The sequence below is a fragment of the Pelodiscus sinensis genome, chromosome 10 (genome assembly GCF_052426305.1).
Source record: "Pelodiscus sinensis isolate ZL-2025 chromosome 10, ASM5242630v1, whole genome shotgun sequence".
Taxonomy (NCBI): Eukaryota; Metazoa; Chordata; order Testudines; family Trionychidae; genus Pelodiscus; species Pelodiscus sinensis.
This window is the reverse complement of record NC_143061.1, coordinates 35,431,825-35,457,080: the sequence shown is the minus strand read 5'-3', so window position 1 is coordinate 35,457,080 and position 25,256 is coordinate 35,431,825. Positions and strand designations below refer to the sequence as shown.

General features: G+C 40.0%; 1 protein-coding gene across 3 annotated transcripts in view; it reads left to right on the top strand.

The window, feature by feature from the left end:
- ZBTB38 (zinc finger and BTB domain containing 38) overlaps positions 1-23,349 on the top strand; it is a 35,799-nt gene extending 12,450 nt beyond the window's left edge. For all 3 annotated transcript variants that reach the window (XM_006119872.5, XM_025182993.3, XM_014571926.4), the window contains exon 2: positions 16,027-23,349. In XM_006119872.5, coding sequence (XP_006119934.2) covers positions 16,027-19,611 — 3,585 coding nt within the window. In that variant the 3' untranslated portion in view covers positions 19,612-23,349. The remainder of the gene's footprint in view (positions 1-16,026) is intronic.
- The last annotated feature ends 1,907 nt before the right edge of the window (positions 23,350-25,256 follow it).

Genomic DNA, 25,256 nt, shown 5'->3' with positions numbered 1-25,256 from the left:
ATCTAGCCCCTCCTCTGTGCAAAGGATCCTGAATGCAGTTGAACTTGCATGTTGTGCTGCTCCCTGCTGCCAGCTAAAAGGGAGGTTTTGAGGAGGAGATGAGGGAACTGTACCAGCCAACCTTTTGGCTACGTCTACTCTGGCCCCTTTTTCGGAAGGGGCATGCTAATTTTGAAAGTGGGAATAGGGAAATCCGCGGGGGATTTAAATAAACATGTCCGCCGCTTTTTTTCTGGCTTGGGGAAAAGCCGGAAAAAAAGCATCTAGACTGGCCCGATCCTCCGGAATAAAGCCCTATTCCGGAGGATCTCTTATTTCTACTTCAAAGTAGCCAGTCTAGACGCTTTTTTTCCGGCTTTTCCCCAAGCCGGAAAAAAAGCGGCGGACATGTTTATTTAAATCCGCGGGGGATATTTAAATCTCCCGCGGATTTCCCTATTCCCACTTTCAAAATTAGCATGCCCCTTCCGAAAAAGGGGCCAGTGTAGACGTAGCCTTTATGTATGAAAAGGATACAACAGAGAGAAGGCCTAATGCAACCTGAAGCTGCATTACTGACCATATCGAAGAGATTCCTTTGCTTCCCAATCTTGCAAAATCCTGTTTAATGTTCTGAATGCAGTAAAATGGTGTGTATACTTAGGTCAAGGCATTTGGGCTAACTTAAATACATTCAAGTAGGAGAAAAGAAGAGGACAAAGCTGAAATGAAATTGACCTGCATCTGACTATCCATAGAACGATCTGATTATTTGGGATTATTCTGAAATCTCAGTTAATCAGAGCACCACGGTTGTTATGTGGCTACTGTCTCAATGCATGGTAGTTTACATATACAATATTCAAATCCCTCAGATTTGTTACTGCTCTAGGACCTTGTCACTTTTATGCCAGCAACAAATATGGCCACCAAATTTTAGCATTTCACCTAGTGACCTTTTACACAGTTCCAAAATGTTTCTGTTTTTCTTCCATTTAAAGCATAGAAACTCTCATAACATTATGTCTGAAATAGAGTAGACTATTGGATAGTTAAGTATAATAATAACTTGAGGGTGATTTCTTTTAAAATCAATAAAAATAATATTCTATGCTAATAACATCTTTTGCCTACAGCATTAATTTAGCCTAGGATGTAGTTAATTACCAGTGCTTTTTTTGTACAAACTTTCCGGGGGAAAGTTGTTGAGTAAAAAAAAAAAGCTGCGCTGGGGGACTAAATACCGTCGTGGTTCCTTTAAGAGCCACGTGTCCCTAGCAGGCTTCCGTCAGGAGCCCCGCCGGCCCAGGAAAAGAGGTGCCCATACGCCCAAGGAGAATGCAATTCATTTAAGTTATGCAGGGAAAATAGGTGCCGGTACATCTCAAAAAAACGCACTGGTTATTACCGCCTGTGACGGGGCAGGCCAGCCCCACACTGAACAAGGGGAAGTAGAGTACGCCTATGGGGGGAATACAACCCTCCCTCACGACCCTGCTGGGCATGCTCCCAGTGCACCCCGAGTATAAAAGCCGGCAGTACAGCTCAGTTGGCCCGGACCTCGAGAGGGGAAGGAGCTCCTGCTAGAGCACCAGAGCCACGGCTACTGCCGCCAGCGCTGCTGACACTGCCCTTGAGGCGATCTCTACCGCCTCACCGGCCACGCCTTGCAGCTAATCTCGCCACTGTCACTGCACGCGCAAATGCCATAGGACCAATTAATCCAGCCACCGACGTGAGATCTGGACATGACAGTAGGGTCCGCGGTAGCCAGGGGGACGGGGTAGAAAGCAGCCTAGGGCAGGGCACCGGGAGTAACCCGGTGGGCTCGGCGCATTTCGGGGAAAGCTCCCCACCGAGCCAGTGGTGGGAACCACCCACCACTGATAGGGTCCCGGGCTGGGGCCTGGCGGAGAGGGAGGGCCTGGACCCTGTTACTCCACCCTTTACTATGAAACTGTGATTAGGCCTCTGGGCCTGCAGGACAATGATTCAGCCTCAGGGCCTGTGGAACTGTGATTAGGCCACTGGGCCTGCAGAGCAGGGCCCAGAGCCCTGGGTGCCAGGTCAGGGAGAGACCTGGGGTGAGGCAACCCGGTACACCCCCTAAACGGCAAGCACCTTCAAGTTATCATCTAAATCCCTGGTTTTCAACCATTTTCTATTTGTGGACCCCTAAAAAATGTCAAATACCATTGTGGACCCCTTTGGAAATCTTAGACATAGTCTGTAGACCTTCCCACAGTCCACAGTTTGAAAATCACTGTTCTATGGTAACCAGGGATCTTAAACTTTGAGCTCACTGGCCATCCCCACCTGGAACCAGGGCTGGACTAAGGGGTGGGCGGGCTGGGGCGCCAGCCAACGGGGATGGGGGGGCGTGCAGCGTCCCTTATAGCTGCCACCAGGGGCTGCACGCCCGGCTCCCACAGCGCACGCCCCCCCCATTCCCGTGGTACCGGCCAGCACCCTTTCCCCGACAGCCGCGGGGCCCTGCACGGCCAGGTGTAGCCCGTCCCAGGCTGCGTGCCAGCAGCGGTGGCCGGGTCGGGCTGGGCATCACATGCACCGTGAGCCTCGGTGCCCTGGGCCTTTGGTGCCCTGGGCCGCGTGCCAGCAGCTGTGGCCAGCCCACGCATGCGTCGTGCACTCTGGGGGCAGGCCCTGGGCTGCGCGCCAGTGGCCGTGGCTGGCCCGCACATGCACCGTGCACCCCGGGGACAGGCTCACGTATGCGCCATGCGCCCCGGGAGGCGGGCCTGTGCACCCTAGGGGGGCGGGCCTGCACCCCAGGGGCAGGCCCGTGCATACACTGCGCATCCGGGGACGGCGCTGCGCACCCAGGCCCAGGGCACCAAAATGGCTCAGACCAACCCTGCCTGGAACAAGTGTACAATCCAGCCCAGGAATCCTGGTGGCTCAGTGGGGGACTGTTTGTTACCATTTCCGAAGCCCTGCCCCTTCCCACCACCACCCCTTCCTCTCCTGTCGCCCCTTCCCTGCTATGGCACCCTGTCCCCAAGGATGCAGCTTCCGTCATCACTGGAGAGGCCTAGCATGGGGCGGTGGCAGCAGTCGGTACCCCCTGCACTGTCTGCAGCAGCAGGAGCTGCAGAGAAGCAGAGTGAGTGCACCCACCAAATACACCGTTTCCTTGGATTGTGCAAATGCTCTACCCAGGAATGGCCTGAGGGCTGAAAGTTTGAGACCCTAGCCTAAGACATTGCCTGTGGACCACAGAGGTCTGTAGCCTACAGGTTGGAAACCATTGATCTTGAGAACTGAAATGCTCTCAAACACTGGGATGGATTGAGAGGCTCAAATTCTTTTGGAAGGAACTACACTAAAGATGAGAGGCTGGTTTTATTGCCCTCTTACATAAACAGACATACATAACTTTATTCAATCTGGCAGCCATAGTTTATTCATATCATTCTTGAAATTGTGTACTCCCTTATTTCACCAGTTATCTAACACAGAAGACAGTGCTTCCTTTGTGTGAATCCAGCGCCACCTTGTGGGCAACACACAGAGAGGGAGTCTACTAGATTTTGCAGAATCATTTAGGCATGAGAGTTTATGAGAAGAATTTTGAAAACTTTGCAATTTTAAGTAATTCTAAAGTTTCAGCAAAGATAGACTTTAACCTCTTGATACCAGACATGTAGCAAGCATTGGGAAATATATTCTGAATAGTTTCCACAGATTGTACTTTTGAGTAGACCCACTGATGTGCCACTCATACTTTCTGCTGCCATCTAGGACATAATGATAAGACTTTGACTTTATAGGTGAGACAGTAAGGGTATATCTACACCGCAATAAAACACCCCAGATGGCCTGTCTCAGCTGACTGAGGCTGAGGCTGTAGTGTTACCTGCACAAATTTCTCTATCCTTTCCACACTGTAGGGACACACACCTTTACGCAATTCCTAGGGCTCAGGGTGTAACTTCCTGCGGGTTTGCAAGATCTTTTGCCACTGAAAGAGCCTTACACAGTAATATTCTTATTCTCTATTTATTGACAATTCCCAAGCGAGCAGAATACACATGCTAAGCACATAGTGTCATGCTCACCAATCCTAATAAAGGCAGGCAGGCTTCCCCTGCTGGCCAGGCAAAGTCAGTGTCTCTGGATCTTAGCTGCTGCACATCACGGTCGGTTGTGCAGAGGAGTTCTGGCAGCTCTAGTCTTAGGCTGTGTCTTGGAAATGAGTTCTTCTAGGTCTTCCTTCCTTCCTTCCTTCCTTCCTCCCTCCCTCCCTCCCTCCCTCTTCGGCTACCTCTAGACTGGCATGATTTTCCGGAAATGCTTTTAATGGAAAAGTTTTCCGTTAAAAGCATTTTCGGAACAAAGCGTCTAGATTGGCACGGACGCTTTTCCGCAAAACCACTTTTTGTGGAAAAGCGTCCGTGCCAATCTAGATGCGCTTTTCCGCAAAAGAGCCCCGATCGCCATTTATGCGATCGGGACTTTTTTTTGCGGAAAACGAATCTGGGCTGTCTACACTGGCCCTTTTGCGCAAAAGGACTTTTGCCCGAACGGGAGCAGCATAGTATTTCCGCAAGAACACTGACAATCTTACATGAGATCGTCAGTGCTCTTGCGGAAATTCAGGCGGCCAGTGTAGACAGCTGGCAAGTTTTTCCGGAAAAGTGGCTGATTTTCTGGAAAAACTGGCCAGTCTAGACACCGCCTTCTTGTTTTCCTCCTTTTCCTTCTATTCTTTTGCTTCTTTCACTTTTGCTTGCTTGTCTCCTTCTTGGACACCAGTGTATATAGTGAAACTTGAGTCCTACTTAGCTATATCTTAACCAATTATTTTAGTATAATTTTACTAACCAATCATAATATACTGTAACGGAATTACCTAACCAGTCATACCTCACCACTTTAGCTGATTTACACCTAGCAAAATGAATTAGCCAGCAGACAGAAATGGTTACAAACCAGACAGAGATCACACAGACAAAAAATAGGAAAGTGAAGACAATAATCATAGAATGTGGATTCCACAACCATAACTATTGGTAAACAATTTCTTGCCAGACGAAATGCTATTAATTAAGTTTTCTCTACCTATCTTAATATCTGTTTCTTTATCTGGTGACAGTGGGTGCCATTAGGACAGGATCCCCGTCTCACAGCCTAGTGTGACACTATTTTAATGCAGTTTAGATGGAATGTGAGTATGTGACTCCAGGCTTTACAACTAATGGCTGCTGCTTTTCAGTCTGGCTGCAGAAGAAGGCTTTAATTTAGGCCTACCAATATGGCTACAGAAAACCATATTGTTACAGTGAGACTATACAAATGCTTTGTAGATATTCAGACTCAGGTTTGCGAGGTGGGAGAGTCCCAGAGCTTGGTCTCCAGCCCAACCCTTAACATCTGCTCTCTCGTTTTCTTGCCCTTCGGCCTGAGCTAGCTGCCCTGAGCCATCTTCAGGTGAATTATTGTACTATAAACATAGCCTTAATCTTCATGAAAAAATGTCCATTGTGCCCTTCATATACTAGGGTTATCTTGGAATATTGATGATGGGCTAAATACTCCTACCAGCATGAGAAAACTTTACAGTGAAACTTTACAACGAGACATGAAGGGTCAATTGCAACTGATGAACTGCAAAAAGGAGAAAGGAGAAGCTTCTCACACTCATATATCTGAGAGATTTGACAGTTTAAACATAATATTTGTGTATCTGTTGCCTTATTACAGCACTGATGTCTGAATTAAAATGTCGGAAAACATTTGAGAAAAGAGATGATTTAGAAATATGACTAAGAGTTTATAAATGTCAATGAGGATATAAAACAGAAGTAGTATCCGATGTTTACAGTGACGTACACAAGAAGTAAGAATCTAAAACAGGAAATGTAAGTGTAATTGTAGAAATAATGTAGAACTATGTTGACTCTAGTCCATTAAGCAATAAACTACAAAGGGGGATTCTTGAATCACCACTTTTATTTTCTTTTAATGAGCCAAAGTGATCACTACTGCACATTGAGCAGAGGCTTTCAGAGGACTATCAACAATAATTCCAAGATCTCTTTCTTGAGCAGTAACAGCTAATGTAGAGCCCATCATTTTGTATATATAGTTTGGATTATGTTTCTCAGTGTGTGTTACTTTGTATTTATAAACACTGCATTTCATCTGCCAATCATCCAGTTTTGTGAGAGCCCTTTATAACTCTTTGTCATCTGCTTTGGACTTAACTATCTAGAGTACTATTGTATCATCTACAAATGTTGCCATTTCACAGTTTATCCCTTTTTACAGATCATTTATGAATATGTTGAACAGAACTGTTGCCAGTATGGGGGACACAGCTATTTTACCTTTTTCCATTCTGAAAATTGACCATTTATTTCTATCCTTTGTTTCCTGTCTTTTAACCAGTCATTGATCCATGGGATGACCTTCCCTGTTATCCCGCAACAGCTTACTTTGCTTAAGAGCCTTTAGTGAGGGACTTATCAAAGACTTTTTGAAAGTCCAAGTACACTATATCAACTGAATAATTCTTGTCCATGTGCTTGTTAACCCCTGTTCAAAAATTCAAATAGATTGGCGAGGCAGGATTTCCTTTACACAAGCCATGTTGACCCTTCTCAGACAAACCATGTCAATTTATGTGTCTGGTTATTCTGCTCTTTATTATAGTTTCAACCAACTCACCTGATGCTGAAGTTAAGCTTATTGGCCTGTAATTGGCAATCGTTTCTGAAAACTTTTAAAAAATTTGGTGTCATCTTAGCTATCCTCCAGTCATCTGGTATGGAAGCTGATTTAAGTGATAGGTTACATTCCATAGATAGTCGTTTTGCATTTTCATATTTGACTTCCTTCAGAATTCTTGGGTGAATATAATCTGGTTCTGGTGACTTGTTGTTTATCAATTTATTCCAAAATCTCCTCTACTGACAACTCAATCTGGGACCATTCCTCAGGTTTGTCACCAAAAAGGAATGGCTCAAGTGTATGATGCTCTCTTACACATTCCACAGTGAAGACCAATGCAAAGGATACATTTAGTTTCTCTGCAACAGCCTGGTCTTCTTTGAGTGTTCCTAAAACACCTTGATCATCCAATGACTCTAGTGCTTTGCTAGGCAAAGTTACTGCTTTCGATATACTTGAACATTTTTGCTGTTGTTTTTCTCTTTCACTAATTGCTCTTCACATTTTTCTTTGGTCTTCCTAATTATGCTTTTACACTTCATTTCCCAGAGTTTATGCACCTTTCTATTTTCCTTAGTAGGATTTGAATTTCAGTTTTTTTTTCTCTAATCACTTTTTTTGTGGTACGGCTTAGCCATAGTAGCATTTTTGGCCCTCTTTTTAAAAAAAATTTAATTTGAGCTTCTATTACAATATTTGTAAAAGTTTCCATGCAGTTTGCAGGCATTTTGCTCGAGTGACCATCTTTGTAATTTCTCTTTTTTAACTAGATTCCTTGTTTATGTTGGTTCCCTTTTTGAAGTTAAATGTTACTGTGGTGGGCTTGTTTGGTATTTTCCCTCCCAGAAGATTATTATATTGAATTACATTATGATCACTCTTACAGAGCCATTTAGATATATTGCCCTCTTTGATATGTGTATCAGTATAAGAGGCAAGAAGAGACAATTCCTTCCCTGGGGTTAGTGTTCAACCTCTCCCATCTTTCTATGTCCATTTTGACTATTCCTGCAGACTCCCACAGCAGGCTGTTGTAGTCTGATGAACCTCCTCCCCCGCTCCATCTTCCTCCATGTTGATCTAGTAACTTAAAAGTGAAAAGTCTCAGGGGGTAGCCATTTTAGCCTGTACCTGCAAAAATAACGAGGAGTCCTGTGGCACCTTAGAGACTAACAGATTTATTAGGGCATAAGCTTTTGTGGGTAAAAACCACTTCATTAGATGAATTAGAGTGGAAGTTACACAATTAGGGGTATACATAAGGAAGAAGTTGCTTTTGTTCATGAAGTGAATAGTCAGGATGGAAGTGCATCATTCAGAGCATTAAGTGAATGACCCATTTCCACCCTGACTTGATTAGCTATTTCTAAAAGCAAATAACTTTATGAACACACTAAACCACGCTGACTGGCTTAATTTAAAATAATGTCTTTGTTTCAGAGTGTTAAATACATAGTAATCTGGAAGGATTATAAAGGCTTGAGAGTATATTTGAAATATAAAATCAGCTTAGAAATACTGATTAAGAAAATGTAAAACAGAGAAGGGCTGCATCATGTATTTAATAATATTTAATGATACATTCAGCAGGATAGCTGACTTTCCCTTACTACAAAGTTTTTGCAAATAATAAAATTTCTGACGAACTTCAGGGTACATCAAAAAAAACTGTGTCTGACAATTTTATTCCCAAATTTAGTGTGTTTAATTAGGTACCTTCTGCATGTCCAGGCTTCACAATCTGGCATGCAGCAGAAAACATGCTCCATTTTATTTAGAAATAAATTTTAGAAGAGTGTGTGGTGTTGTTGTTGTTTTTCAAATGACATTTGCTATATTTGGATTCAAGGATTTTGCTGGAAAGTGTGACCAGAGAGTGGGAGGAAGGAGAAGATATAGACAGTGGGATGGCAACTGGGCCTGAGCAGAGTGGGGATGGGACCTAGAAAATGCAGAGGGGCGAATATGGGTAGAGCCATAGACTGGGGAGCTTGCCTCCCCAAGCAACAGCTACACCCACTGCCCATGCTCTTGGACTACATCCTATGTTTCACTTACCTTGTAGTTTCCAGGACTAGCCGCCTCAAAAAGCAAACATTAATGGCATTTAGAAACTTTATCTCAGCATTCCAACCTGATATATGTATTCAGTCAAAATGGGAATAATTTAAATCCCTATTAATGAATTTTTTATTATAGCCTCTCTGATCTCTCTGAGCATTTTAAAATCCCCATCTCCATCCTGGTCAGATGGTTGGTAGTATTCTTAATGCTATACTCTTTATTGTTCCAGCATAGAATTTCTATCCATAGAGATTCTATGGTGCAGTATAATTTATTTATGATGTTTATTATAATTGACTCTGTTTTCTTTCACATATAGTGCCACCTACCAGCAGAACCTACTTTGTCATTCCTATATATATTGTATCCTTGTATTACCATGTCCGACTCATAATCATTGTTACACCAAGTTTCTGCGATACCTATTATATCAATATGCACATTTAATACTAGCACTCAATCAAGTTCACCCATTGTAGTATTTACACTTCTAGCATTTGTATGCAAGCACTTATAAAATATGTCACCTTTTAGTTATCTGCCTTCATGTGATGTAGTTCAGTGGGACTCTTTTTCATTTGACTGTTTCATCTTCAGTTCCTACCTGTACTTCATCAACTTGTATCTTCTCCTCTTTATTGGGATATAAAGAAACCCTGTTACTAGAACTTACCTCTATCCAAATTGTGTGCCCTCCCTACCTATCTGCTTTTCCCCAGCCCATTCATCGATGTCCAAAATAATGCTGTGTCTCAAATAACTTCTTCACTCTACAGCCAGTCCATATCTTTAAACACACACAGCTACCGAAGGCACCTGTGGTATTGTACATTATTATATAATTAATCCATACTTCCCTGAAGTATCATTGGTCAGATTTGTACTTTTACAATTTCACAATTTTCAGTCTTTCTATATATCTTTAATATTGAGATTTATAGTGACAGTCACTGTTCCAGGTAAAGGGATTGTCCAGGACTGATCTTCATTTGGTGCCAAAACTGACAACAGGATAGTTTTTTTGTCTCATTGAACATTGCATTTTCGGTTCTTGATGTCTGAAACTATATCAACAACTTTTCTCCTCTGTAGAGGATAGGATGATAACTTCCTACATGCAGTGGCACCTGCAGCCATACACACATTACATTCAGTGTGTACCACGGTTGGTGAGAAGGAGCAGCACCAGCTGCTCTGATGCCCACTCAGATTTGGCCCCACCCAACCTCTGTCATGATGTCAGGGCTGTGGAGCCAAAACTGAGAGAAGGACATAGCGATCTGGTTCACTGTGATCACAGAACTGCTTGAGTTTGGCTGTAATAAGAGAAAATGGGATTACATTTAACAGTGCAACGTGCAATGTCTTCCACTGAGGAACTGATAACAAAATTTGTTGCTATAAACTGAAGTTCATATGTTGGAAATTATGAAGGAGGGAGACCTGGGTATATTAGTCAGTCACAGGATGACTATGAGCTAACAATGTTCTCATAGAGATAGGGAAGTACTAGTGCTATTTTACAATAAATAGTCTGGTAGCACTTTAAAGACTAACAAAATATATAGATGGTATCATGAGCTTTTGTGGGCACAGCCCACTTCTTCAGATGACCAGAGTGTTGGATGTTCAGAACCAAAATTAAATAGGGGAAAAGGGGGTAGGAGGAAAAAAATAGGGGGGGAGGGGAGGGACGAACAAAAAGAGGCAGTGGGTGTATAAATATCAAAGGGATAACCGAGTTGGTATGTAACAAGCAAAACCTAAAGACTGGATAGTTAAAGGAAGCTACATTCAACACTCTGGTCATCTGAAGAAGTGGGCTGTGCCCACAAAAGCTCATGATACCATCTACATGTTTTGTTAGTCTTTAAAGTGCTACCAGACTATTTGTTGTTTTTTAAGTTTATTCTGTACAGACTAACTTGGCTACTCTGAAGCTATTACACAAGACATTCATCAGACTTCATCAAGAATACTGTGCACAGTTCCAGTTGCTCATGTTCAAGAAAGATTAATTCAGACTGGAACAGGTGCCAAGAACGGTTACCAGGATAATCAGAGGATGAAGAGACGATTTTATGAGAAGAGACTAAGGAGTTTGGCTAAGAAGGGATATTGCTCTATAAATACATCAAGCAGATGCACACCAGGGAGGGAGAAAAGTTCTTTGATCTAAAGGACAGTGTTGATGCTACAAGTGAGTATAAACTGGCCTTGAATAAATTTAGGCTGGAAACTGGAAAAGAGTTTCTAATAATCAGAGAAGCAAGGTTCTGGAATAGTGGCGATGAACAACTTAAGTACAGTAGAACCTCAGAATTATGAATGCCAGAGTTGTGAGTAGACTGTCAAACACACATCTCCTTTGAACCTGAAAGTACATTAGACCAGGCAGCAACAAGTGGGAGGAATAGAGGAAGCAAATACAGTTCAGTACTGTGTTAAATGTAGCCTACTAAATAAGTAAAGGGGAAATTTAAAAAAAAGATTTGACAAAGTGAGGAAACTATTTCTGTGCTTGTTTCATTTAAAGTAATATCGTTGAAAGTATTTTTCTTTTTCATAATAAAGTTTCAAAGCTGCATTAAGTTATTATTCATTTGTAAACTTTTGAAAGAACCAGCATAATGTTTTGTTCGGAACTAAGATCATTTCAGAGTTACGAACAACCTCCATTCCTGACATGTTCCTAATTCTGAAGTTCTACTGCATTTTTAAAATAGATCTTGATCAGTTATGATAGGGATTATATGAGAAGGTTCCCAGTGATAGCAGGGACCTGGACTCAATGAGTTAGAAAGTTCCTTCCAGTTCTATTTTTCTATTATTAGCTCCTCAAGGACATAGGACCATAAAAAATGTGAACTGGCCCCTTTCGGTCAGGCTTTTTACCAGTGTAGTCAAGAAACCTACCATAACTATGGAGTTCATATATGATTTGGGCCGCACACTATAATCCAAATTATAAGATCTGTCTACAGCTCTATAATGAAGGGCAGCAGATGTTCAAACAATAGTATCTCAAATTGGCTTCCAGCATGAGTAGTTCCTATAGACCATGTGTAACTGTCTGTCCCATCAAGAGTTCTTGATTATTTACTTTCATAACCTTGGTATGGATCCCTTAGAAACCATAGGCCTCATTGCTTACTACCTTGCACCTTGTATAGTCATTTACATCTTTTACAAAGTGGGTGCACAATGCTACCACCAGTGTAAAGCAAGTGGAGATTTCTGGCAAGGCAGCAATTTAGCACTCACTTTGCATAGCATTAAATGACTATGCAAGATGCAGTGCACAGGCAAATAGTGATGCTGGCTTCCGGAGTTCCCAACTCCTTCCCCTTAAGCTCTCACCCCTGCCTTCTTCTGCCCTTTGCCCACTTCCTCCTGCCCTATGGGCTTTCTCCTCCCCTCACCCCCATGCATGCCATTGAACAGCTGGTCTGCAGGAAGCACTAGGGGAAGGGAAGGGAAGGGAAGGGAAGGGAAGGGAAGGAGCTGATTGGCAGGGCCTGTTGGTGGGTGGGAAGAGCTAGAGGGGGAGGAAGAGCAGCTGAGCATGCACTGTTTGGGTTTTTTTCCCCCAGGTGTGCTCCAATAGTCAGTGCCTGTGCAGGCAAACTATTTGGGGATTGTACTAGCCAAGACAAAGAGAAGCAAAAATTATTATATGTGAAAATCAGCTTCCTCTGTAATGGAAGTTTTTCAGTGAGAAAGGTACCAAATAGTGTAAAGCAAAGTACAATATTAATGCCCCAATAACAAATCATAACTTCTAAATTCTTCAAAGCATCTATGCAAAGACGTAGTGTACTAAGCAGAATTCAACACCCATGATTCTGAGACTACAAAGGCTTCTAACGTGTGCATACAGGTACAAGTCTAAAACATGAGTATTTCCCCTAAGGATGGCATGCTAAGGTAACTGTTTGAGGAATCAGCCAGTCTTTCTATTACAAACATTTCAGTTCACCTATTACATTTTGGGTATAAATCTAGTGTAGAAATAGCCATCTGGTGTACTTAGTGTGTCAGATGATCTGTCCATTCAAACTAACACTAACTGAGCTACTCCAAAATACCGTCAAGCTTCTCTTACTATGGTCACTGGCAGGTAGAATTAACAGCATCTTTTTCTTAGACAGGAAGTAACTCAATAGGTCCTGTTATGAGATCAGTTTTTGATCTCTGATGATTCTTTCTTATAGTATATCACATGAGCGAGTCTGATGTAATGTCAGACATTGTCTATGAAAAAAATCTATGGGATTATGGCAGCTTGCCTGAAGGAAAATATTTTTATCACTACTCTTTTTGTGTAGAAGAGTCTAATGTACTAGAAACTAATTACGTATGGATTTTCATATAGTGGGTCAAAACAGCAGTCTTAAACTAACATAAATTTCAGGTCAGCATTCCAATGAAAGTGAATTAATATTTAATATCTCTTATTACAATCTATGCAAATTTAATGAAAAACACTACATAATGCAACATCGTCTAAAACTGACATGCATGATGGTATGGTCAAGATTCTCAGTTTGTGTGAGAGGGCATCTCTCCATTGACTTCCATTTTTCACCAGCTGAAGATCTGGTCCAGGCAAAATCAATTTGACTTTTCTATGGCGCTGTTGCTCAATACCCTGCTTATGTGCATATGTACTATTTTATCTCACAGTATAGACTATTGAATTCATATCTGTTACTATTACGTTGCATATATGAGTTGGTGTATGAACCATAACTGACTTTGTTGTGCTCTGTGCATTTTAAATTCTCAGCTATGAACAGTTTTTGTGCCTCAAATAGTTAAATCTTCTGTGTTACAAACAGGAGTCAGATTGTGAAAATAAGTTATTTTATTCCCAAGGTCTACTTGCGATGCCTAAATAAGATGTGTGTCTCAGGATGTTGTGCATATCATCATTATATCTTTCTTCTCTGCTTTGATTAGCAGAGAAGTAATGGAAGGTGTCTTTTAAATTATTGTCATTAGAGTTCAGAAATGCATTGAGAGGGATGGGTAATTCCCACCTCATTCAGAATTTTATTTTAAGTCGGCCAGAGATTCCAGAAGATATCACTCACTCTCTTGAAATATATATATGATTCACTTTTTGGAGATAACCTTTGTGACCATAGGGGCTTGTGGTTTAAATTTTTTGAAGTGAAATCTTACATTTAGCACTCAAGTTGTTCCAGAAAATAGTACTGGCTCACCCACCACATAATGGTATAATGTGACCCCAATTATAAACGGTAAAAGTGTGTATATTCAGTCATTCTCTTTTTGATCTATTATAGTTTAAAATGATGAAGTGTTATAAACTAGTTGTCTTGTAGATCTTTGGCTCTAGCAATTGTTAAATGAATATGAAACTACTTACTTCTTATCCTGATAACTGGGAAGCAGAGCTCAAAGTAGGGAGAAGAAAAAGGAGAGGATTCATGTTATGTTGCAGAACAAGTCTAAATTTGAACAAAACACAGTATGGGTATGTCTACACTATCCCCCTAGTTCAAACTAGGGGGGGCAATGTAGTCATACGGAGTTGCAAATGAAGCCCGGGATTTGAATTTCCCGGGCTTCATTTGCATAAAGCCGGCCGGCGCCATTTTTAAATGCCGGCAAGTTCGAACCCCGTGCCGCGCGGCTACACGCGGCACGGACTAGCTAGTTCGGATTAGGATTAGCTAATCCGAACTAGCTAGTCCGTGCCGCGTGTAGCCGCGCGGCACGGGGTTCGAACTTGCCGGCATTTAAAAATGGCGCGGCCGGCTTTATGCAAATGAAGCCCGGGAAATTCAAATCCCGGGCTTCATTTGCAACTCCGTATGACTACATTGCCCCCCCTAGTTCGAACTAGGGGGGTAGTGTAGACATACCCTATTTGGTAAAACTCTGAGAGATTTCTGCAGCACATATTCAGTCAGTTCCACCTATTAACTGTGTTTTTCTTTTCCTTATTTTATTTCGTTTTTAAATATGATTTTATTCTGAGAATCTTGGCATCATTCCTTCTTATTGAAGTGAAATAGGAGAAACTTTATACAACAGTGCCTTGCCATTCTGAAGACTTTATAATTCTCAATAAAATAAAACAAAATGGAGCCATCTTAATAAACATTCAACAAACATTTAACATCAGAGCATTGCTATGAGCTCTCATTAATTTGGTTATTATTAGGGTACCATAAACTAAAACAAATCTGACAAAATAAGCAAATACATTTTATTACCCTTGACTTCTTATTCACAAAATTCAGTAATTCACATTAAACTTCCAGTCATTATTAACGAGGTTCTATCTAAGCCAATTGTTTTATATAAAAATTGATTACTGTTGTCATTGATGTTAGTCACAATTTATATGTTTTATCTTTTAGTTTTAGAGCAATATTTTGCCATTGAAACTTTTTAATTTCTCTGTAGTTTTTTATTAATAGGATCAAATGAAGTTTTATTGTTAAATGTGATTATCTGCCAAACACAGCCCTGGAGCTCCAAGTCCTCTGTTATCCATGGAACAGATACAATATGGGCAGCAGCAATTCAAGTTTCCATACACTTCTACATCAATGTATCTCAACCCTGACCTTGGAGGGACTATCTCTAAGGTTGAGTTCAGTTACTTTATTCGTTCAGGGTTAACATCATCACTTGTACCACTAGCCATTCAGAAAGCTTGAGGCTCTGATTTCAGATGCCGGATATCAGCCAGATTACAAATATAAAGCACTGATCTGGCTATTGAGGAACAAGAGAGATGCTTGATCTTCTGTTACCACTACTGAGGAGCTTGCAGACTTCCTCCATCCCTAATCTGTTTGTAAATATTAGTGTAGGCCCTGAATGAAATATTATGACAGAATGTGCTTTGAATATATAATTTAGGATATATGTAAATACATTTCATTTACAAAATATTATTATTTTCTTTAACTCCTTGGAGAATTCACCCATTTCTACAAATTGCAAATAGAGATAACCCTTCAACATTAATTCTGAAATACAGGGCATCACCCTGCAACCAATTACTAGCAGGAATTTTAGTAACTTTTCTGAGGAGTCATCCTATTACCATCAATATTGTTAGCAGGATTAAACCCAACGTTTGCCCCTGAAAATGCTATTCCGTAACTTCACCCTCCCTTTTTAACCTGAATTCAAAACAAAACAAACTAAAAACAGTCCTAATTACAGATGTTTGTTTGCAATAACTTGTAAATGCAAATGTAACCATTACCTTTTTAACTTTAACTTTTTCTTTTCTTTTTGTAGATGACAGTCATGTCCCATTCAAAGGATCTCAAGGATGACTTTCACAGTGACACGGTACTCTCCATTTTGAATGAACAGCGCATTCGGGGTATTTTATGTGATGTCACTATAATTGTGGAAGATACCAAATTTAAAGCTCACAGTAATGTACTTGCAGCTTCAAGCATTTATTTCAAAAATATTTTCTGGAGTCATACTATCTGTATTTCCGGACACGTCCTTGAGTTAGATGATCTTAAAGCTGAAGTGTTCACTGAAATACTTAATTATATCTACAGTTCCACAGTTGTCGTTAAGAGACAGGAGACAGTAACAGACCTAGCAGCTGCAGGGAAGAAACTGGGAATATCATTTCTGGAAGATCTTACTGACTTTCATTTTTCAAATTCCCCTTGTCCGTATACATTTTGTATTACTGAAAAAGGGGTGGTCAAAGAAGAAAAAAATGAAAAAAGACATGAAGATTCAGCTATCGCAAACGGGCCAAGAATCACAAATGCATTTTCAATTTTTGAAACTGAAAATAACAACAGTTTGTTTTCTCCACTTGACTTGAGAGCAAGTTTTAAAAAGGCATCTGAGACAAATAAAGCAACCAGTGTTGGCCTTGATAGGGATGATGCTAGCAAAGATGCAGAGCCAGCCAGTACTTTAGCTGAACACTCCTATGCAGTTTCTTCTGGAGGGGATGCTTTTCAAGGAGCTCCTTTTTTAGAACATGACAGCCGTCCCCTATATAAAATGAATGAAGAGAGTTATGAAACACTTCAGACTATTCCTTTACTTCAACCAATAAAACAAGCATGTGATGCACCAAAGATAGCCTTTAAATCCCAGTGTATTGGTTTGGCTACAGCAAAAATATCAGCCTCCAAAGTAACCAACACAGATGTTCAACAAGACGCAGTTATGGATCAAGTGATTATTCCTTTCCCTCATGATAAGGCAGGAGATTTACATTTTTCCACAGAAGAGGAAAATAAATCTGCTAAAATCCCTGGATCTGTAGCAGCAGTTATTCCACCTATTTACAGATGTAACTGTTGTACCAAATCTTTTGATGACAGAGCTTTACTCAGCACCCATCTTCAGCTTCACACAAATCATCAGGAACTTTTAATATGCAAATACTGCAGCAAACAATTTGCAAATCTTAACAAACTGGAGGATCATGAAGAAATCTGCAGGAGTTCAGGCAGTATATCTGGTCAGAGTGGAAATCAACAAATCTTTTTGGATAATTATACCACCGCTGATGAAAGAAATGGAAGCTCACATGGAAACACAGAGTCTCTCTTGTCCGAAAACAATATTACTGAATACTCCAGTGCAAACTGCACCTTGCCAGACACAGACCATTTGGTTAAAGTTGTTGATGGGCAGATATTATACACATGCATTGTTTGCAAACGTAGCTATGTAACATTGTCTAGCCTTCGAAGACATGCAAATGTGCATTCATGGAGAAGAACTTATCCTTGCCATTACTGCAACAAAGTATTTGCATTAGCTGAATATCGGACCAGACATGAAATCTGGCACACAGGGGAAAGGCGTTATCAGTGCATTTTCTGCCTTGAGACTTTCATGACCTATTACATACTAAAAAACCATCAGAAATCTTTCCATGCAATTGACCATCGGCTTGCAGTAAATAAAAAAACAGCTAATGGAGGCTTAAAGCCTAGCATGTATCCTTACAAACTTTATAGGCTTTTACCTATGAAATGCAGAAGGCTACCTTATAAATCCTACCAGAATTCTTCATATGAACATGTACAAGCAAACAACCAAGTTAATGAAGCTACTTCTAGTACCTGCGTTATTCAGAATTCTCTCAACTCTGAACTACCTTCACTGAATTTTCAAAATAATATTTTAACAAACAATACTGCTATTTCCTTGAATACATCTTCATGTAATGATGCAACATCATCTATGAATATTCAGAATGTTTCATCCTGGGCAGTAGGAATGTTAAATTCTAACCTACAAAGTGGCTTTTTTACTGTAGAAAAATCAGTGCCCTCAGCTGCAAATGAACTTAGTTCTGGTTCTCAGGAATGTGATACTTCTGTTCTGTCTTTCAGTAATGTGAGTGAAAATTCAACCTCTGTTATCAACTATCGTAGCTCAGCACCCTCGGTTATAATGCACAGTAGTAGAGTTTCATCAGTAATAATGCACAGTAATGCAGTCACTTCTATGGGAAGTTGTAAGACAGTATCCTCCAACAATACAGCCAGTCAGTTCATAAAAGATGACTGTAAACATGGGTCAGATAACTATGGCAAAGGCATTACTAAAGCAAAAGCCATTAAAGAGAAAAAGAAAACACTTCTGTGCAATAGAGGAGAGGCACTGGAGGAGTGCCACTATATTACAGGATCTGCAGATTCAGCTAACAAAACAAAAGATATTGTTCAAGAATCAGGTAAAACTGAAACCTACATTGCAAAGCCTGCCTTACCTGGAACATCTACTGACAGTAATGTTGCTCCTCTTTGTCAAATAACAGTAAAAATTGGGAATGAGGCTATTGTAAAAAGACATATTTTAGGATCCAAACTGTTTTATAAAAGAGGAAGAAGATCTAAATGTGAATCTGAACAGGACAGTCAGCCTCAGGAGGCTAAAACAGAGAGAAAAGAAAGAAGCCCCGCGAGGCTTTGCAGATCAGAATGCATGGAATTGTCTGAAATGTGTGATGATGTAAGTGATCAAGATTCCAACGACAAACCTTGGAGACCTTATTATAATTACAAACCAAAAAAGAAGTCTAAACAGCTTAGAAAAATGAGAAAAGTAAAGTGGAGAAAGAATCATAGAAACAAGAACTCCAGTAGTGAAAATCAAAATACATGCAATAGAGAGTATGCACTTAGAAATATTCCTGAAGAAAAGGGCATCAATAAAGAAGGAAACACAGAAATGCCTAATCTTCATTGTGAGCTCTGTGTGAGAGAGAAATCTTCCACTGAAGAAATCCAAGAACCTATACATTGGCATGTACCTACTTCAAAGCCTTATATTTGTGAATTATGCCAAAAGCAGTTCCAGAGCCCATCCACACTGAAAATGCATATGAGATGTCATACTGGGGAAAAGCCCTACACTTGTAAAACCTGTGGTAAGTGTTTTTCAGTTCCAGGAAACCTACAGAAACATGAACGCATTCACTTGGGCATCAAGGATTTTGTTTGTCAATATTGTAGTAAGGCATTCACTTTAAATGAAACACTCAAAATACATGAAAGAATACATACTGGAGAAAAACGCTACCATTGTCAATTCTGCTTACAGAGTTTCTTATATCTTTCTACCAAAAGGAATCATGAGCAAAGACATGCACATGAACATAATGGAAAAGGATATGCTTGTTTTCAGTGCCCTAAAATTTGCAAGACAGCAGCTGCTCTTGGAATGCACCAAAAGAAACATCTATTCAAAAGCCCAAGTCAACAGGATAAACAAGAGTATTTGTGTAATGAAAGCTCTAAACCTTTGGAGAATCAAAATTTCATAGACTCAGATGGGAATGAAGTGAATAGTATACAGAGTATGACTCCGAAAGTTATACTTTGAGTGACAGTATCAAAACCAAGAAAAAAAACACTGAAAAATATATTAGAGAAGAACATATAGAAGTATGGGATGCAAAGGAAACTCCAAATCTGAGCAGGTTCAAAAAAATAATGATGACATTTTTCATCCAAAAAACTTCTATATATTAGCATATGCAAAAAATGCACTGTACCAGAAAAACTAGAAATATTTGCAATAGTGTAAATATAACATGAAGGAGAATAAAAGTCTGATTCAAAATAGTTCCGCAATCATGGACAGTTATAATATATAAATAGAAGAAAATAGCAGTCCCAATCCAAAACTCCTTTATTAGGAGTTACAAGTAACTAGCCACTGAACTCTCTTAAATGTACAAAAACATATTTTATTCTGAATCAATCTGGGTGTAATAAAGGCCAAATATATAGGTTCAGAGTACATTCACTAAGAAGAATTTGTAGTACAGAAGATTGACATACTTATAATCAAACGTTCATGGTAACGTGTTTATAAATCAAAAACAAAATTTAAAAGATCATGACCTAATATATACAATATCTTAAAATAACCTGCTGAAGATGGAAATGTTTATTGAATGTGGGTATGAAGTATAGTTCGGTTTTGGAAAACTTTTCTATATCACAGTAGGGTATATACTGGGTTATACTGTTGTATGAATACTACATTTTACACCATCTATATTCAATTTTTACAGTTACATTGATAGCCAGTGGGCATCTGAGTGTCAGTAAGGTTTGGAAGCCCAGAATCATGACAATAAATGTTCATCTTAAATATGAAGTCTTCCAAGTTGTGTAAGTCCTGGAAGGTCCAGCTATCAATGTATGGCAGACCAGCTAATCCAGGGGCAAGTCCAGACTTTTGTTGTAGAAGCCAAATGAAACACTCCAGTTTCATGATGAAGGAGTTGTGGAACTGACCAGTGTGAATACCTTGTGTAAATACATTCCTAACCTACCAATGGCTCTGAAACGCCTACATTTTTTAACCATTTCTCTTCTCATCGGGGGATGCTTAGTCCACGAAAGTTCTTCCAGTTGGAATAATTCCAAACATCCCAGGAAGAGGAGTTGGACTAGCTCTTGGTCTTCAAATGAGTGGGCTAAAGCCAACAAATAACAATTACCCTTTTGATTTGCTTTTGGGGTGACAGGGGTGGAGAATATTTCGTTTCTTTCATCCATACATCAGTCAGGGCTGTATCATTGTCTCTGCAAACTTTCATCCATACAGACATTTGAGTCAGTTCACTGTGGAGCTGGGATGTAGGAGGAGTGTCCTCTTGCCCTGACAGTCTTTTTCATTTTATGGGACTAGGAGCTTGCACTTACCCACTATCCAGTTGCTGTTTCTTGGAGTATAGTGTATTAACCATTGGGCCACATGCTGGCCCTAATCTCTAGTTGACAACTAAATAGAGAGCTAGTTGTATGTTTTGGGTTGCAGTGTCTTTAAAGTTCTTCCCTACATGATTAATGTTCATCCAGCAAAGAGTACCATCCCCACACCAAAACACATCATGCAATGAGCCAGATTTCTATGTATATTGATGACCAATCTTGGTAGAGATGCAGTTTCTGTTTGAGTAAAAAGGAGCCTGTTTAGAAAGTTAGTACAACTCCCCTCTGATTAAGGATTAGTCCCTGGAGCTGCATGCTTACAACCTGGCTCAATCTTCTCTGGACAGACACCAATCTTGTGTGTGAACACAATTGATAGATTCCATATGTTTCTAATCTCATTGGTCTGATTAGAGCTGGGTCAGTGTTCCTAGCTTTGGATCTCTGAATTCTTATCTAAAGGAATGTTTACTTTGTGACAAGTTGGGATGTGATCCTATTCTGCACTCATCATCCTCAGCAATTTCTTGAAGTTGAGGTTGATTGTCTTCCATGAATTGTCCATTTCAAACTATCTGTGGAGCCACTGATGGCTTAAAAAGGTTTTTCTGGAGCCTCAGATTCTGCCACATTATACACATGGGTGCAGATGAAAGTAGGGTATTCATTCGGGTCATAATACACTCTGTTACTTCTATTTTTCTGTCATAGAGAGTTGCATCTAATTCTCGAAATGCTGAGTTCTCTGCCTCAAGCAATTCCTCCATCATTATTGGTTCTGGGTTCCCACAAGTGGATGTCTATATTTTTTAGCAGTCTGGAATCAGGCATCCGGATAATATGGCATGCCCAGCAAAGTTGATGATAAATAATCAACAACTTCATGCTCATTATATTGGCTTGCATGAGGACTCTGATGTTAGTATGTCTATCATCCCATTTGTTTTGGAGATTTTTATCTATACAGCATTTAATGATACTTTCCCAGCACCTTATGATGTCTTCTGTGTGCTGTCCACATTTCAGCTCCATATAACAAAGTGGGAATCACCACTGCTTTATAGACTGTGATTCTAATTTTGATTCTGGTTGTTGCAGTCTTCAAACACTTTCTTTCTCAGATGACCAAAATTTTGCTTGCTTGTATAAGCTGATACTTGATTTCTTCAACAACATCAGCTATTTATGGAAGTTGGCTTCCAAGATATGAGAAGTATGCAACATTCCTTAGAGGGAGCGTAAAACGTGATCAAATAAAGCATTGCAGCAAGGAAGATGAAGAGCATGTGGACAATGACACTACCCTGATTGACATCTGTCTTAACCTTATAAGGAGCCATAGTGGATCCATTACAGAAGCTCACTCCTTGTGTGTCATCATGAAAGACATGAAAAAGAGTGACAAATTTCAGTGGACAACCATATACCAGAAGGATTTTCCACAGTGCTTCCCTGTTAATTGAGTCAAAGGCTGCTGTGAGGTCAATGAATGCCATATGTAGCGGTCTGTGATATGGTCTATATTTTTCTGTAACTGGCAAGAGGAAAAATCATGTCATTAGTGTCTCTAGATGGCCCCCCTGAGATTTAGGAAGAGAGCAAGAAGACAGTTTAGGATAAATTTTTCAAGGTCCTTTTCTGCAGTTGCTAACAGAAAGATTCCTCAATAATTTTCACAGCCAGGTTTATCCCTGAAATAATGCACATGGAAAATCAGCACAGAGGCACTCAGGGATCCAACAAAACATGATCCTTTCTGCCAATGCCACAGCAAGAATACATCACAATGGTCTGCCACAGATTACCTGCATCAATGAATTGTTAATGTGTGTCAGCAGAGTCCACATAGATAGATAATCTTTGGCAGGCTAATGCACATTAGATTCACAGCCCAGTTTGCTGTGAACTAATTATTCATATAGAGAAGCAGTAAGATGCAATCCTAAATGCAGACCCCATGTCTACCATCCTACCTTGGGATATGGGATGCTGCAGGTTGACCTGCCTTAAATCCTGAAGCCAGTGCTTCAGCATTTCCAATCCCCCAGGGGCTTATGTGTGTCCCGGGAGGTATGAGCCTCTACAAAATGGTAGGCAAGCAAAAAATACAGGATTAGCAAAAGAAATGTCTTAACCAGTCACCAAAGGAAGGTACTAAAGAGTTACAGCACTCTGCAAAATAACAAACAGTTCTGAGATGCCCTCTTTTTAGTGTGATCTAACCCCTTCTGTGAGTCTGAGATCTGATCATTGTTTCAGACGAGGCAGACACTCCTGCCTTCTCTCTTGCTCTAGCGTGGTCTTCTAGCTTGTGGCACTGGAAGCTCTCTTCCCCCTACCGCAACTGCTTAAATACAGTTGTTTTTGTTCTTATACACCAAGTAAGAAATTCCAACCTATTCCACCAGGCTTCGGTAGAGCCTCTAACATCCCATGGTGATGGCTGGCTGGTATTAGAAATTGTAACTTGTTAGCCCTAGATTGCTAGATGATGGCTTCTCAGCCATAGTCATCCTCTAACAGTCATAAGCCACAAATGTTCATTTGGTGCCCTTTACAGCTCTATAAAGTCCTATGTTACCATCTCAAAAGAGACATCCAGTAAGACCAGAGTATTGTAGTGAATATTGTTTCAGTGACTGGAACAAAGGATCTAATTTTGAAGATGGAGAAAACACTTTTTAAAAAAATGGTCAAAGGATAGTAGATGATTTTGATCTATGCTTTATAGCACAGGACTGCTCTGATAAATATCCATAGTACTGCATCTGTACTATCTATTCTTCATGTATTTTCATCTGTACACAGTATTATAAAATAAAGGGCAAGGCATAGATTAGTGAACCTCAGCTTCATTCTACGTACAAATATGATACATTATTTGTTTGCTTATTTGGTTTTTATTAGAAATTGCAAAAGAAGTGATATCTTGGGTATGATAAAACTACACTTGAACTGATAGTGCAGTATTGAATTAAATAATAGTATTGTCCACTTATTTATTCTGCCAAGGATGAATGCTATGAATCAATGAGAGTTTTGGTTCCATAGCAGCTTTAGGTCCAGACAACTAGGATTATGAAATAAATACAATAAAAATGTGACAAAATACATGGGGATATTTTCTAAGTGGGTTTATATGCTGATAACTGTAGACCAAAGCAAATCAGGTAGAATATTTATACATAAAAGATAATTTTACAAGTATTTTATATAATTGTATGGTTCATAAAAATATTGACAGTTTGTGTTAGGTTTGGGGGGGTTGCATATTTTGATAAAAATACAATGACTTTATAATTCTGTGTATTCTCTACTGTTTATAGCAAATCCATTTTTAAGATGGCCATGTCAAGTTTCTTGTTAATTGTAGGACTTTAACTGCAAGTAATATGTTGAAGTAATCAGTCAAGTACTAATGACCAAACTGGAATTAAAATAAGTGTAATAGATGGAAATATTGTACACTGTAAAAGAACGTAATTTGTTACATTATGGCATTTGAATTTTTGTTTAAAAATACTATTAAATGCAGATATTAAGGGTTGGAAAAAAGTCTATTTTATTTTTAGAAAGAGTGACTATAATTCTGGTTGTGATTGATTAAAATAACCTATTACTATCCTTATGTGTCTCCATTTTTAAAAAAAAGATTTTAATATTGACTTATTTTTATAATGTGTTTGGTCAACAGTTTTGTATCTCCTGTTTTATTCACCTGCTATATTTAAGATTTTTTATTTCAATATAAATTTGTATTAAGTCTGAAGGGATGACAATACAGTAGCTACCATATTTATAAATTCAATATAATTTCAAATAAGCTTATTCACCAAGGAAAACAGGAGTACTGATTTCAAAATAACCAGCCTGTTATTTTGAAATAATGGCATTGGTAGTGTGGATGCTCCGCTTGTTACTTCGAAATAAGGGGGGTTATTTCGAAATAACTCCCTACTGTAGACCAGGGCAAATTCTCCATCCTCATTCAGTTCCAGGACAATGGGCATGACAGCTTTTGTGATATGGACACTGGCAATATGATGACCAAATGTCCTGCTTTTATTGGGACTGTCCCAAATTTAAATACTCTGTCCCTGTGCCCCATCAAGTAGTGAAATGTCCCAGAGAGCCCCGTCAGACATTTCACTATTTGATGGGATTCCGATGTGGTGCAGCAGCCTCCTCTCCCTCCCCTACTTCCCCTCCCAGCAGGGCACATAGGACAGCTGGGGCAGCTTCCACTAGCACGCGGACTCTCCCTCTTTCCCTTCCCTCCCTCCCCCGGTGGGACTGCCTCTG